At 36.7% G+C, this 16,982-nt stretch overlaps 1 protein-coding gene across 6 annotated transcripts in view; it reads left to right on the top strand.

Annotated features, from left to right (window-relative positions):
* The window catches only part of PKN2 (protein kinase N2), a 56,549-nt gene that overhangs the window by 14,561 nt on the left and 25,006 nt on the right, over positions 1-16,982 (top strand). For 5 of the 6 annotated variants that reach the window (XM_075039074.1, XM_075039072.1, XM_075039071.1 and 2 more), the window contains exon 2: positions 9,925-10,225. In XM_075039074.1, coding sequence (XP_074895175.1) covers positions 9,925-10,225 — 301 coding nt within the window. Of the gene's footprint in view, positions 1-9,924; positions 10,226-12,802; positions 12,980-16,982 lie in introns of those variants that run through there. The other variant, XM_075039075.1, reaches the window with a different exon arrangement.

Here is a 16,982-nt window from a genome sequence, read left to right as displayed (position 1 = left end):
TTGGGTGTGGCAATCCTTTTTCCCCAACAGTGAAAAGTCATCTTTTCTACTCACCACCTGTAAAGATGAGGAGAGGATTTAAGGAGGCTTTTCCATCCTTTTACTGCTGGAGATTAAAACAGGAGCAACATTTCCAGCTGGTTGGAGTGTAGGGTGTGAACGTAAGTAATTTCAGATATAACAGCCAAAACTACTGTGAAAGAGTTCTCAATCCTAGAGTATAAAGACATAGTTCCTTGGTATAAATACAAACCTTTTCCTGTAATAACAGGTTCAGCTACCAAGCTGAGGCACCCATAAGCTGTGGTGAAGGCACTGTTGCACAGTCCTAGAAAGCAAAAAAATCTGGTTCCTTTACCATGATCTAGTATTCAGCCACTTGGCCTGTTGCCTGATAAAACAGATGTTAGTATTATCTCTGATATGTATTGCTGCATTTATAATGTACAAAATAGTTGGCTTCTAAAGATGATGGCTTAATTAGAGTGGAATGTAGACTCTCAGCTCTTCCATTAGTTTTGCAATGGCTAAAAATAGCTCCTGTAAAATATAGTAAAGTTAAATGGACTAACATATCAGCTGTCTGTGCTGAAAGCTGGAATTGCCAGAAACAAAGAGACTTTTTTTTTTTTAATTATAATTATCCATCCCAGAAATGGAGATTCTCATACATGGATCACTTTTGTGCTTTTCAGATTAAAGAAATTAGCATATTGTTCTTTAACAGTGTTCTGACACTTGTATGTGTTATTGAGAAATTCCCATTTAACTAGGATTTCTTTTACATCATTTCAATGATTTAAGATTTTTAACTTGCACCAAAAGAACAGAGAAGTCCCAAATTGTACTGACTTGTTTTTGTAGCAAGGCATTTTAGCATTCTTCTCCTGTAGTTTAGTTCGAATGTGTAACACTTTTAAGTACCACCACTTACAGATGTGGCAATAGCTGATACTGTAATTTGTGGATGAGCAGAATGGTCAATCTGTTGCATTATCTGAGATAGGTAATAATACCTTTTAGTTAGGTAATAGTAGCTATTATCTAATTCATTTTTTTCCATAATAGAAGAAAACCACCTTACAAATGGAAGTGGGCCTGTTTGTCATTAAGTATTAATAACTGGGGTTTGTGTTCCTTCGGGTTTTATTGTGATATTTCTGCATAGTGGTTAAAACTTCTTCACAAGGAGAAATTTAACCACACATGTTTATCTTAACATTAACATTACAGCCATTGAAAATGTATAGTTGTAACGTTAACTTTACATTAAGGTAAGTATATTTTTTTGGATGCATGCCCAACTATCACCTTTGTACAGTGTGTGTTGTGTTTGAGGAGGAGTTATCAAAGTCATAAGGCATGATTGTGACTCATGTCTGTTGACTGACCTTTTTACCTTTGAAAATCTCTTATACCAAATTAAATATCATATCCTGTAGCTTGGGTAATAGAGTAGTAGTATTTTTTCCAATATCTTGAGCTATATGTATAATATTATTCTGGTCGGAATGTTAGACAAAATTAGTTAAATATTTTATATGAAAATAACAGAAGTATTTATATTGGGGTGACATAAAACTATACTAGCTTTCTGTAGCAGCAGAGATGCTTTTTTTTTAGGTGTTTGCTTTAACACAAACTTCAGCAGATACCTTACTAGTTATGTTTTATTTGGGAAATGAGGAGAGTGTTTTTCTGTTGTGGACAGATTACTAGTACTTAGAAGCAAATTCTCCACACAACATTTGCATGACCTTAGCTTTATCTTATATAGTTCTATTTCTTCAGTAAGTTATGTTGGACTTCAAGCATTTCAGAGCAGTAAAACAACTGCTTGTGCCAAACTTTAGCTTAATGTAACTACAGAGAAATCAGTCAAGTCAAACTGAGGCAAGTCTAGTGATAAGAATTTATCTCCAAAAAAACCCTTGTTTTAGTCTCTAGCAGTAATTCAAAATGACTGTATTAATTTCTAAAAGAAATGGATACTGTGTATACCCATATGTAGTATTTGGCAAGAATATTAAAATATACACTTTATTTTAAAAGTACATACTGTATATTCAAGAAATAATTCTAGGCCATTAGGATGAATTTGTTTATATATTTACATGGTACAGAAAATTACAGATGTTCCCATGAAGAAAACAATAACTCCATGTTTATTTGATATTGTTTAAAATTACAAACAGACAAAACAACCCCAAAACCTAAGTCCCTTTTAATGCTTATTTATGCTATCAATTTTAAAATTTAAGTAGGTTTTTTTTTTTCTTCAAAGCAGCCTCAAACTCTCAAACACACAAAAATAGCAATTTCTCTGCTATTTACCAGTCTTCATATTTTTGTTTGTGTGATGGGATCTTAAGAATTTTTTCCCAAAGTATGTCTCGGAAGAAGACTAAATTTTCCAGGTCAAATTTGGAAAATGCAAAACAAGTTTGTGCATGGAATTCCAGTGTTGGCAGTAGGAGATACAACACACATCCATGTCCATTTTTGCTGCTGAGTATGTTAAATGTACAGCTCCACTTCAGAATCTGTGCCTAAGGGAGTTCTCTTCTTAAAATACATTGTGCTGCTTTGAACTTGCTGCTTTTTCATTTGTTGAACTGTCATTTAATCCACCTGGTTTTCCTCATCTTTTAAACAGGAGTGTGTGTATTTATCATATTATGAATACATGCTATAATAATGTTACAGGAATTGGATGAGAAGTTATCACTTCAGTGCTTCTACTGTATGCATCTAGGCGAGGCTGCATTTTAGGGGGAATTACTTCAATCTCCTTAGCACAGTTCTATGATACATCATTATTCGAGATACTTCCTGCATGTAGTATGGTATTAACAGTTCATAAAATCTTTTACCCTGTAACTTGAAAGAGCTCATTTATATTTTGGCATTTAATAGAGCTTCTACTACTGTGTGTGGTCTGCTTGAAACAATATTAATTATGTAAAATGCAGTTTTCTTCTGAGTATGTATTCTGCTGCTTTATCTTGTTATACTAACTCATTTACTGTAGCACCACTGATAATCATTGGTACTTCACATGCACTTAAAAATGAGATGCTAAATTAAAACTAAGACAGCAACGTCTCACAGAGAATGGAGGAGTGGCATTGTTACAGGTGTAATTTCATATGCTGATCTTGTTCCTAGACACATGTAAAAAGTTGTGACAGAAGGCCTCGTTCATTGTAATGGGGATTTGTGCTGTTTCTTTTGCACATCTGAAACTAGAGAGGGTAAGGTTTGCTTCCACTGTGCTGGGCTCTGTTGGAATTTTTTTGGCTGGGAGTAGGAACTTGAAGTTATAGGTAAAAGTTTGGAAACTGCTGAAGTGTCTGTACCACGCCTGTTGCCAGAATAGGTAGCCACACTTCTTGGATACTGTAGCCATCTACTGATCTCAGAGTCAAGTGCTCATCGCTTATGTTGCGCCATAGGCTCCATCGAGTCCTCGCAATCATCAGGAAGGTGATTGTGAGGATTTTCTTTTAATGTCATATTTCTTTGCAAGCCTTCTTGCATGTCCTTCTCCTAGCATAAAACCAGCAGGAGCTGCTACAATGAGAAGCAGCTGAAGGCAGCATTTGTTAAAATGTTTTCCTTCCCTTCCATGGCGAGGAAGTCTCTCTTTCTTATGCCCCTTTCTATAATCAGTGTTGGCACATCACTTCACGGACACAACTTCCTGTTCTTTAAGCAAGTCTGTGCTGCTCACAGACTTTTGGGGAGCGTGCTCTTTGCATTAGTAAACCTTGGCCTAATCGGGGATCGCTTGTGGCTGGAAGCCTGGATGTTTGCAAGGAATCGCCAGGCAATTTTATTGCCTGTTTAGGTGCGATGTTCTGGCTGCGGCAGGCAGCCCAGCAGCTATCGCGTGATTAAAAGCAAACATTACTCCTGAAGTGTTCATTGGGACAACATCTGAAACTGGGATAGGCAGGCAGAGGGGACCAGCTGATTGAGGACTGTAGGTTGAACATCCCTATTTTAAGGAACACTTGTTTTGGTTTTTTTTTAAATGTATTTCATCTCTTATACATGTAGCCAGGCATTTACTGTTTGCGCATAGGAATTGAACCCTGTTTAATCAGTGTCCTACTCGAATTCATCCATGTATAATGCAATGCACTATGTATCTTTGTGCCTTAAACAGCCGGTTGTTACAAAGCAGAGACCTGTGACTTAGATTAAATTTAAATCCTGATTTGCAACATGTTAGCACAGCAAACTAATGCCAAAATCTATTAAGCCTCCAAGGTTTGGGGTTTTTTTTGTTGTTCTTGATGTTGGGTGAGTGCTGAGATCTTGACCACAATCACATTTGCTTCTGGGCAGGAGGAAATAGTCCATGTAGTTCCAGTAATCCAGACAAGCAGTCACATCTGGTTTTATGAATGACTTCGGGGGGAAGGGAAGTTTGCAATTGATTAACATTGTTCTTAAAATCAAAGACTACTGTAGTTTCAGGAATTACTATAGAGAGCTTCAGGGACCTTGGCAGTTAGCTCAGAAAAAATTCTCCCCCCCAACCCCCACCAAGATTAATCAGAAAATTGTACTAAGAGACCTAATAGTTCCAAATCTGTACTTGCAGCTCTTCAAAATGAAATGAAAAATTAATAAACAGTTAGTCTTTCTGGATTATGGTAATTATACATAAGATGAAAATCCTATTTTTATATTTGAAATGAATATGCTTATATTAAATAGCCAAGCTTTTTTTACTATACCTGTTAAACAGGTTTTCTTATTGTTTAGTTGTCTATTATCATCTATTGAAACGGTTACTAAAATTCAAGAGCATATAAAAAGGAAAGCTAATAGTTTTAGGAAAAATATACACAGTTTTTCTGTGAGTTTTGATATGGTCTTTTTTTTTTCCTAAAGACAAGTTGAGTGTGTGCTAGTAGCAATTCAGTGTGAACTGCAAATAATATTGTGCCTGAGTACACATCAGCTGTTAAGCATGCTGTAGTTTAAGGTTCCACTTACATTTCTATAACAATTCCTACCAGAAGTGATCTGAATTCTTGCCCTATTCAGTATTCTCTATGGTAAATACATGGTATAACACAGTGCAGCTGTACTGTGCTCTTAGGAGCAACTCTTTGGGGAGGTATTAACACCCAGGATTTTAGCGTTATCTTTTTCTTCTAAGAAGTGACAATTTGAGAATCTCATTTTGAGTTGGAAGTCATTCAGTTTACACAACTTAAGCAGCTAAGCAGCATTCTCTGGTATGTTCAGCTTCATGGTACTCTCTTCTGTTCAGCAGTATCATTTCCATCCTTCAGCAACTGAGATGTTTTATTCTTAAATGAGAGTTTGGCTGGTAAATGCAGTTTGGCAAGGCACGTGCTTCACCAATTATTTGGCTCAGAACTGACCTGAGGAAAAAGTGTGGGGGCCCCCATGGGTTTTCATAAACAACATTACTACTCTCTTTCACCACATCAGCCAGAATAGACTCTGTGTATTAAAAGACGTGCTCAGACCACTACCCATTATTTTCAGCAGCTATACTTAAAACATTTCCCAGGAGTACAGAAATTGAAGGCTGGCATCTTGAATTCACCTGTGTAAATAGATAGTCTTTGAGCCAGCAATCAAAGTGAGGTTGAGTCATTAGGCCGTTGCAGTAGGAAAGCTATATATGCGGGGGTTTGTGGTGTTTGTTGTTTTGTTGGTTTTTTTTTTAAGCAGTAGTATCTAATTTGTGGTCCTTGATAGTTTATTGTAGTAAATGTAGCTTCAGTTCCATTACATGCTGAAATGTTTCAGAAATCTCCAGTCTGACTCGTGAACATGTATTTTCCCATTGCAAAGAAGTATACACCACTGCCTCTAATTGCTTTCTGTACAGCTACAGCCAAGAAGCAGGTTGTTACGAGCAGCACCGGGTGCCCGCTGCCCTTTGCTGCTGCTGGAGCAAAGAACTAGGTCACCAGCAGTCTGCTGTGGCACAAGGGAAGGATGCTATGCTGAGTGGCCCAGTCCTGGGACCACCCAACAAAGCTTGGCTCCTCTCTTTTAACCAGCAGTCAAAAAACTACCAGAATTAAAAAAGAAACTCAGGATTGGTAACTGGCTGCCCATTCTTTTGTCTTACATTTTAAAGCAGTGAGGCCTGTTCTCTGTTTTGCCAGCAGGAGTGGTTTAGTCATTATCTGCTTCAGAGCATTTCTACTCTTACGATATTTTACGTTAAATGATTCTGGGAGGGAGAGTAAAGGAAGTGACTGTGCAAAATCCATTGATGGTTTCTTGGTATAGAGAATGTGAATGATTTCTTCTGTCTTTGCACCCTGCCTCCTTGAGCAGTGCAAAGGAAAGGACCTGGCCCCTGCCTCCAACCATTTTTTGACATACTTAGTTTTCAGGTTGAGGGGACAGAACACCTATGTCCTAATGGATGTGAGGCTCAACCTGGGAAGGAGTTTATCCAAATGGGGAAAACAATTTTTTGAAACAATATTCAGCTCTAACCAGAGACTTGTAATAGGTTGTCATCAAAAGCTGGAATATGCTGTGTTTTAAGTCACTTTCCAGTTTAAAAGTAGAGTTTGAGTTTAGCATTTTGGGAGGTGCTTTTCTTAAGGAAAAAAATCCTATCTCGCTTCTCTTACTCAACTATTAGACATTCTGCCCAGTTGTGTCCATCTTGGCATTATCACCATTTTAAAATGGAATGTTGCTGGGGCTGCTCATCTCTCCAGCATGAGGATCTGCCTCAAACCTTCGTTGCATCCCAGCAGCAAAACGTGCTGCTGCTGGAGCAGGAGGAGCAACTTTGCTTGCAGAACACGCTCTTGCTCTGCATTCACAGTGACCTTCAGGGTCACTGAGTGCACGGTTGCCTCCTTGGAAGACTTTATTTCACAGTGACCTTTGTGCCAGGTGACACATCTAGGTAGCTAGGTGACAGGATACTTTTAGTTCAAAAGTATAATTAACTCTGGATGACAAGAGAGACAGAAGGAGTATCATCTGTGGCTTTGGGGGGTGGGATTTAAAGATGAATGCTTAAATGCATAGGCAATGTTACCAGCTTCCAGTGTTAGCATCCACACTATTGAACTCTTAGCTGTCTCAGAAGCAGATTGGAGAAGACTCTGGATCCTGAAACCCTTAAGTCCAGGGACAAAGGTGCTGCTGAGACTGCTCAAGCTGAGGAGAACTTTAACTTAATTACTGGAAATTTGGAATGCAAATTACTAATGATCATGAAGACTTAATTTAATTGAAGACTTGTTATAGGCTCTGTATCTGGAACAAGGGCTCCAAAACCTTTTTATGGAAGGACATAACATCCCTTTAACAGGTGGGATGTAGGACTTTTAGAGGGATAAAAACCTCCCTTGTAACAAAATACATTATCGTTCAATAGATAAACAACTGAAGTCTCTTTAGGAAACCCTAGTCAAGAATATTTCTGAATTATTTATATTTTAATTACATTGTTCTGTTTGAGAAGTGTACATTCTTGGCATAATTGTAGCATACTTCAGGTGCTATTGGAATACAGAATAAAGGTTTTCTTTTGGTTTGTGGGTTGTTTGTGGGGGTTGGATTTTGGTTTGGTTGGTGTTTGTGGTTTGGTTGGGGGGGGGGGGTATGTTTACCTGTGAACTTTGAAAAGTATAAGGAGGTAGATGATGAGTTATTTTCCAAGAAGCTTGCAGAACAAGTGCAAAGGATTATGGTTTAAAAATACCCACTTTTTTTATTTACAAACAGCATTTTAATCTCTGTTTTTAAAGGCTATATAGTAGTGTACTAATCTTGAAGCTCTTTTTTTACATCCTAAATTTTTATGTGTTAGACAAACAGGGAAATCAAAGATCTGAATCTAATTTGGATATACTTATTACTTTAGTTGCTATATGGTTACTATATGAATTTATTTTCAGTTTCAGTTGTTTCTCAAAACAAAACACTCAACATGTGCTAGTCAGTTTCCTTCATTATGGATATGAACCTTTGTACTAGTTGCTCATCACTATTGATTATTCTTTAAAAAAAAAGTTGATTCTTTTTATATGCCTATATATGGAAACAATGTCATGTATTTCCCAGTACAACTATTAATAGCCTCTCTCCATATGCATAATAAATTATTTATTTTAATCTGCACTAACAGAAATGGACTTACAGGAATCACAAGTGCACTTTAAGTATAAATTTGCATGATTTTTTTTTCTCCTTTTGTTTCTTACGTAGTTGCTTGCTTGTTGTCTTTTTCACTGATAGACAAATTCCGTGGCAAGATGGTGATTCCGACTACTTTTAATATTTAAGAATCTTCAAGTTGCTGACTGTTTGTAGTAAAAGTAGCAGCTATGGGTAGAAATGTTTTAATAAGAGGGGTTTAAAGGTGATTTAGTAAACTTGTAAAATTATAGTTGAGGACTAGTAGATTGGATCTTGCTTATAGAAGGCAGTATCACTGGAAAGTGCACAGGCTGAAATAGTTTGACCAGCGTTATCTATTGATGTGTATGGCCCAGGCACAACCTTCATGATCCTCATTTCCCCAAAATCTTCTGAAAACAAACAAGTCACTGTGGGCTATATCTATAGATCATGTGTTCTGGGACATTCTTACAGTTTATTAGGCCCATGCTGTGCTTCTTGAACTCCTTCCTGAATGTTTTTTTCTACTGTTTCCTCTGCTGTATTGTTGGTGTTTCCAAGAGCAAATAGCGATGACAACTAATTTTACACCCAAAACTTTTTAATTTTTAATCATCCCTTCAAATACCTTACTGTCCACCCAAATGTTTCAGAAGTCTAGGCAATTTCTTCATTGTGTCTAAGAAAATTTACTGTAATTTTGGTCTTTTGGGTAGTTATGTACGGATCAGGCCACACATTTACTAAATACATACTGAATTATGACTGGATCAGATTCTAAGTTCAGGAGAGCCCTTTGACCTTCCCTCAGTTCTTGCTAAGCCTTCTTGGGTAGGACCTAGCATCTACTCATTGTACAGGGCCCATGTATAAGACACACAGCAAGTGTTATTACGTATGTAATTAATTGTATTTGTACTTTATTAATGTAGGTTCTATACCATGCCCTTTGTACTCTTACTTCTCAATGATATGTAAACATATACTAAGCACAAGCATGACCTCATATATATTGGTAATCTGAAGACCTTTCCTCCCCTTCTCCCTTACTACACCAACTCCTATTCATTGCTGCAACTTTTTTTTCCATTTCAGCCTAGCTTGCCTGCACAAGAAAGTAAGATTATTTTTTTTAATCATTATTATTTTTTTAAAGTGAAAGGCTTTACTTGAGGGATTTAAAAAAAAAAAAAAAAATCTAGCAAATTTATTTTCCAGTAACATCTTGATAAATCTTTATAAAGACACCAGTATTTCTTTAAACATTTGCAAACACCACTAAGTTTAATATTTTTTTTTACAATCTTTAAAAGGAATCTGTTCTAATGAATGTATAAAAATTCATCATAGATAATAGTTGTTCGAAGTTAGTCTTATTTTCTATATCCATTTGGTCTGTTAAAACACACAATTAAATCTAGAAAATTACAAATGTGAGTCATTAGCTCTGAGGCATATAACTGCCAGGCAAGCAGCCATGACGAATCCAGAAGTATTTAAATCTCTTGGTGTTAAAAATAGGCATAGTAAAGATGTCACTAAATTTAAAATAAATCTGTTGTAAAATGTAATTCCAGTTAACATGTAATGTCTTGCGAGATTGTTGCTTTAGGGCAACATGAGTGTAGACCCATGGTTAGTAAATGGTCTTACAAAGTGAGTGTTTAATATACAGAGGCCTAAAGGCTAGTCATTTTAAGTGTGCAGCATGCGTTGTCAAGAAACAGTGTTTCCTGGTAGTTATATTACTGTTGTTTTTGGTTTTTTTTCTAGGGGGATGCCAAAAGTCTTCTAGCCTCTGAGAATGTGAGCACTGGCCAAAAGTTGGACTTTTCAGATACAATGGTACAGCAGAAGCTGGATGAAATAAAGGACCAAATCAAGCGCGAAATAAGGAAGGAACTTAAAATCAAGGAGGGAGCAGAGAACCTCAGGAAGGTCACAACGGATAAAAAGAACTTGGCATATGTGGACAACATTTTGAAAAAATCAAATAAGAAGTTAGAAGACTTGCATCATAAGTTACAGGAGCTAAATGCACACATTGTTGTAACAGATCCAGAAGATGTTGCAGGTACCATATGTTACTGTGAAATCAATTTTTTCTCTTAGCTTAGATAAGCTGTATCCCATTTCACTTGAAAAAATTGTTCTGGGAATGAGCAAATCCTTAGCTGGTGAGTTTATTACTTATGTATGCCTATTTGTTTTGACTCACAAATAAGTGTCCCGTCCCTTTGAGTTTAAAATTTTTTTCTGGGGAGCACTGTATTTCACAGACTATTTGATGATGCTCTAAAGACTAACTTAACTTGTACCAGTTCTTCACTTTCAGCTATTACTATATTAAAATATTTTCTCAATCAGTGTAATCTAACTCTTAAAAACTGTTTTTCTGTTACACCATTTATCTGACTAACTTATCAAACATTTCTTACTATTGCAATGATTTGTTAAGTCTTCAGGCTTTTCCACAATGAAGCTACCATTTTAAAGACAATTTGAAATAGTTTTCACAGAATCACAGAATGGTTGTAATTAACGGCTTTAATTAGTATTTTCTGTGGCAGTGAGTCAGTACTAATTTTGAATGTATTTTTTAAAAATACCAGGCTTGGTATCTTAAGATGGATGTTGTGAAAGTAAACAGTCCTTTTTCAGCTTTGTGGAATGACTTGGGAGATATTGCCAACCTGGTGATTTCACATTGCACAGACTCTTCTTGGCAAAAGGTTAACAAATGTGCACAAGCCGTCAAAGGTGTTTGCAAAGTGAATGCCAAGCTCTAAGAAGCTTGGGCAGTAGAATAAAAGACTGCATCATCCTTGCGAAGAAAGGTTGGTTACAGTGAGAGTTTAGGAAAACACTGGCAGGTGATGTCAGCAGTTCATACTTTCTGGCTCTGTGACATGCTGCAAAAGTGTTGAAGTGTCTGTGGTGGCCTGCACAGTATTGTCTGCATTTTTCACTTTTGATCTTCACAACATACAAGGGGCGGGGTTGTGGGGGGGCAGCTGGAGCTAGTGAGGCAAAGTAGTTGCTGCAGCATGAAATGAAAATGAATACAATAATGTATGCCTCATAAATAGCCATTGGGGTTTTAGTAGGCATGAAGCATTCTGTTCCGTATCAGCTAAACTTTATGAAAATCCTCTTCAGTATGGACAGTAGCATGGCTTTTAAAGGAACGGGAAGAGTGAAACAGCAAGAAAACTGTATATAAACTGTATATAGACCAAATATAAAAATCTGTGTGAACATAAATTTGTAGAGTTCATCTAATAGTAGAACTTGAAAAGTGGATTAGCACAGAATGCTGTTGTCAGAATGCCCCCTTCCAGTGTAGTGTTTTAGAACTCTTTATCACAATGAGTTAATGAGCAATATTGTCCTTGTGCGTGACTTGGGAAATGCAGTAGACGCTAAGAAAGCATTTACTAGTTCTAGAGAGAAAGTTTGGGTACAAAGATCTAAATGTTGTTCAAATCCTTAGTACACTTCTGAAGAGGCCAACAGTGCCTATTTTGTGAATAACTGTTAGCAGACAGACTCTTCATGCCTTGTGTTCAAATACCAGAGGCTTCATGAAAGGCTCAAGGGGTAAAAGGTCAAGGTTGATAAACTTACATGCTTCTATCTGCTTTTGATGCATTCTAAACTTCTTAGTACTATGTTTTTAACTTTTGTTCCGTTCAAAGTGGTTTTGGTAGATAGCTTTTACAGTCTTACTTAATTATTGAAATATGTAAGAAAAAACTTAGGAATTCTGTTGAGATCTTTCTATTCTTTGTATAGTATCACATCAGGTATTCCTATGTAAGACCCATTTTAATAGAATATATTGCCAAAAAAAATGAAAAAAAATAAGTGGTCTTTAATTTTTTTAATACCTCTTTTTAGATCAAAGATCTACAAGCACCCACCCTCCAAAATTGAAATGCTTGAGGTTTTTTTACACTGTTTGCCTTGTAATTTAATTGCCTGTCTCCTTCCTTGTTCATGGTCACTAATTCATGGAGGGGGAGCACTATCAGTAAACATTCTGTCTGTCTTGAGACTAATGGATGCAAGTCATCTAGGTGGTATTCTGATTTTTAATACTGAAGTCTTAAGTTTGACAAGGTATTAGTGAGCTTGGCCTTTGCAAGATAAGGTTGGTAATATAAAACTGTAAATACAAAACACGCCAACTGTGTGGGTGCTTGTGTGAGTGTGTATATATTTATATATACACACACAAACATAATATTCAGCAAATAGGTGTACACATAGCTCTAAATATCACTGCCATCTGACAGAAGATACTTCTGTGGAGAGGTCACAGGTATCTCAGTTTGGGAATTCTTGCTTTTGCTCGAGATCAACAGTGAATTTAATAACCATTTGCTCATGAATATGGGAGCTCCCTGAATAAGTACATTGTTTCCCAAGGTTAGCTTTATTCTGAGTTACAGATTTTCACTTTAACTTGTGTTTGACCTTTTTCTCGTCAGTTATGATTTAAAGAGAGAAGGAAATATGTGGGAAATTTTTATACTGTGCAGAGCATGAATGCTGAAAATAAGGTAAAGAGGGTTCAAGAACTGTGGGAGTCAAGATCTGTGTTCTCTTTATGTACTTTAATATTTTTTGGGGGTGGCCCTATGTTTTTCCCTGTCTTCTAGAGTACACTGTGTAGGTTTTTGCAGGTTCTAAGTAGCAAAGTCAGGACTGAGATCCATTGAGAAGTAACACTGAGAGAATCATTGCCTACAAGATGATGGTCCCTTTGACCTGTCAGGCCTGAACTCTGAAGATTTTTGGACTGTTTCTGTTGACTGTTTGAAAGGTCATTGTGGTAACTTGGAGAAGTCATTTAATCTTTTCTTGTTCCTGTATCTGAAAAGCAGATGTGAACATATATTTCTAAAGAGCTCCAGACTCAGAGCTGAAAAGTGCCATGCAAGCTGTTGTGACTCTTACTATTGCTTATGGTATCAAGTAGTAACTTACACTACTTTTTTAACAAACTGCTAATTTGGAGTCTAACTCCTTTGTAATCAGCACAGGGTAATTGATATATGTTAAACCCATTAAATGTAGTGTTAATGAATCTACTATAGAAAAATGTGTTTTAATATTCCATTTCAAGCAAGTTAAGATGTTTTGATGGTAGTTTGCCTAGAGTTGAAAGCTTTCCATTTCCTAATGCCATAGGAAACTATTTTCACAACTATTTGAAGATTTGGTATTAAACCTTAACCAAAAAGTGCAGTTTGCTAAAAAGCTATATTACTGAATGTGAGGGTAGATTTGGCAGCAGATGTATAATTCAGAAATTACTTTTAGCATAACATAGGTTTACTTTACATTATGGGGTTGCCGGTGAATCTAGATTTGTTTTAGAAGTGGGACATTGTACCCAGGTCTGCCCTTATCATGCAGTGTATTAGTCATACTAGGATGCAGAGTTTTAAAATTTTTAGGTCAGCACTTAAAAGTGAAGCAGAATGCAGCAATACAAAATGAGTAGGACAAGCCTAGTGACCATTACTGCTGAAAATGAGAGATTTATTTTAATGCGTAACATGGGGATGGTTACTTCAGTCTTAGAGATTAAGAAATTTTGTATCTTGAAAACATACTTCTACACAGTAGAACAGAACAGATTAAGTTGATATTCTTTTCATGTGTCTAAAAAGTAGCAGTAGAGATTGTGGGTTTTAGTGTGACTCTGAGGTGTGAGATTGAAATAGCTTACCTACAGCAAGTCACTGAATTGGGAAATTAATCTGTCCTACTGAGCAGAAGTAAAGGTGGATAGGAAGATGAGATGATAGAAAAACCTTTGAGGGAATTGAGGACACTGGTTAAAAATGTGGAGAACATGAAATCAAAAAGACAAGTTCATGCTTCTTCCATTCTCCTAACTAACTTCTAAGCTATCCACTTTACATCAAATTTGGCTGTAGGAGTCATAAGGAACATAAATTATTTTGTTTAAGAACATGACTAGCTGACAGGAGAGTGAGAGAGACTGTTTTGGGGATTCCTTTGTCCCTACAACTGACTAGGTTAATCTGTCAGACACCAAAGACCAATTACTGGAAGGTGGTAGAGGTAGCAACCAAATTGGTGTAGATAATGACTTTTTAGACAGCAGACTCCACCTACAAGGCTCATATCCATGGGAATTTCATGGTAACTTTGGGGAACCTTAATATAGAATAACATTATTGAAGCAATTTGAAACAATCTCCTGACACTTGTTTAGTAGTTAAAATTAGCCATTACTGAATTGAAATTCAGTTGAACTTCAAAAATTGCCAGGAGGTCAGTGCTGGATGCTGAGTGCAGAATGTCCACTGCTGCCTTGGACTTACTGATGGCTTAGTTCAAGTGCTGATGCAACCATCTGACTTCCTGAAAAAAGCCTAACGATGCCTCTTTCTTCCCCTCTCCAGCAATGCCTAAACACGCATCACAGGTATTTCTGTTTGGTATGACACTGATAAGGCTAACTGCAATTAAATATCCTCAAATAAGTTTAAAATTAACTGTTTACCAAAGGGTACTTGCTGCTAATTGAGTAGCTTAGGAGAATGCTGCAGTACCATCCAGGAACCCAAATCCAGCAAGTTATATGGGATTCTAGATTTCACACTGAGCTTATTGAAGAAATAGCATACCTAGCATCTGGGAAGAGTCCCCAAAGAAATGAGCAGCAGTCTCAGAAGAGTAGAGTTGTGTCACTACTCTGATAAATTTAATTTAGATGGGAGTGCTGGTAAAAGGCAATTTAGAAGCAAGAAGTTTTTGCTGGTGAGCACTATGCAAAGACTCAACCTGAAAAGGTTTTCAGAAGAGCAAAGATCATGGTTAAGATAAACATTTCAGACTGAAAACTGTCATTGTCCTCATGCAATCCAGACATTAAAAAAAAAAAAAAAAAAAAAAAAAAAAGAAATCAGTTAAACCATCTTTTATTAACTTATTTTAAATCTTACGAGTATATTTTCATGAAAACAGGATATTGCAGGTGCTGGGGAAGCAGTACTGCAGCTGTTCCAGCAGCCTGGATGTGTGCTAACAAGCTGCACAAAACTCATTTGTGTCAGGCAACAACATTCATAGTTGTTCAGCAAAAACAACATGCTAGTTACTTGAAATGAAGTCAAGTTCAGCTGAAATACTTCTGTTACTTCACTTGATATTCACTGTCAAGAAGAAAATGCCTAGGAGCACTAATCCATACCCCAGCAAAGCTCTTGCTGTCCTATGCAAAGTTGGACTTGAATGCATCCAAAATGGCAAGTCTTGTACTGTCCTTATTGACCAACAAACGTGGCAAACTGGAGAATCTCTTATTGTCCCCACTTACCTACTTGAGTGAAATTAATTTGGTATGAGTACTTAACTCTTGTTTAATTCTAAGCATATACATAAATCCCATTAATTGCAATTATCTGGATGAATTTATTACTTATTTGTATTATGAAGATGACTAAATGTCTCCAGATGAGATTTGAGCCCCTCTGTATAGTGCTTTACACAAATAGATCAGAGATAACTAGCCATACCAAAGTGATTACAACCTCAGTAGACATTACAAAGAGAGAGGGAAACAGCTAATACAGATGTAGCTTGTAGTGCTGCTGCTAAGATTGTCAATGCTTTCCATAACAGGACCAGTTTGTCTGGCTGATTTAAAACTTTAATCTGAATTCTTGTGTAAGAAGCTGTCTCGGGCTGCTTACTGAATTGTAATGGGGCTGGGCAGCAGCAGGAGTCACTTGGAAGCCATTTCTGAAAAGCTGTTGGTAAACTTTTTTTTTTTTCTTTAAAAAAAAAAAATATTTTTGTTAAGAAACCATATAGTTCCATGTTTGGGAGTTTAGTGAGCAGCTATTATACCTGAAGGCAAAACATAATTTCTTCCTAGCAATTAGTCCATCCTGCAGAAAAGTTTCCTTTGCTGCTGGTTACTAACAAAGCATATGGTAGAACCATTTAAACTAAAAGGTAGAGGGTAGTTTATGTCCATGAGTGCAGACCAACTCTTGAGATGACCCAGGTAAGTGATGTGGTTACACCTTTACAGTGGAGACACGCAAAGAGAGATAATAACAGCTGCCTGGGCAACCTGAACCTGGTATCTCTAATTAGTCCTTGACTTGCAACTTGAGTGTTGTTTTAATGCAAAAGAAGACTGCCTGTGTGCGTCCTTAAAAGCTGTGAAAACAGACTTCAGGAGCCCCACAGTCTTCCCAGGGATCATCAGAGGGCTGGGATCTTTAAGTGGTAGATGCTTGCATCATAAATCTAAAGTTGGTAAACATTCATTTATACGATTAATCTACTTTACAAGGAGACTTGACACTGTGACTTTCAAGTCTCACATTTGTTCTAATTTTGAACAGATTATTAGGTGAGGATTAGTTGAATGTGAAGACATAAGTGAGAGGAAAGCATGTTGTTAATCTTTGTTTTATTAAAAACAGATTTAAGGTAAAGCTGTTCAAGTGCAGTTTCACAGAGAAACCAAGCCAAAACATTGAGGAGAGGGTGAACAACAAAGCAGATGAGGAATAACGCGGATTTTTTTTTTTTTTTTTAACATCTAGTATTTTCTGATATTTAAGTAGTGAGGATGCATCAAGAGCCTTGAAGTGGCTTGAACTGAAGAGTGAATTAGCAGCAGAGGAACTTAAAACTTCTCCTTATATGAAATCTGTATGTAGCCTCAGCAAAGATTGCAATTTAGGAGGAAATTACACAGCAAACTTGAAAGTAAAGTGTATCAAATCTCCAAAAGTAGTTATCAGAAGCTTCTACAGAAGAAGTATGAAATG

The sequence above is a fragment of the Buteo buteo genome, chromosome 10 (assembly GCF_964188355.1).
Source record: "Buteo buteo chromosome 10, bButBut1.hap1.1, whole genome shotgun sequence".
Lineage (NCBI taxonomy): Eukaryota > Metazoa > Chordata > Aves > Accipitriformes > Accipitridae > Buteo > Buteo buteo.
This window is presented reverse-complemented; position numbering and strand designations above follow the sequence as displayed.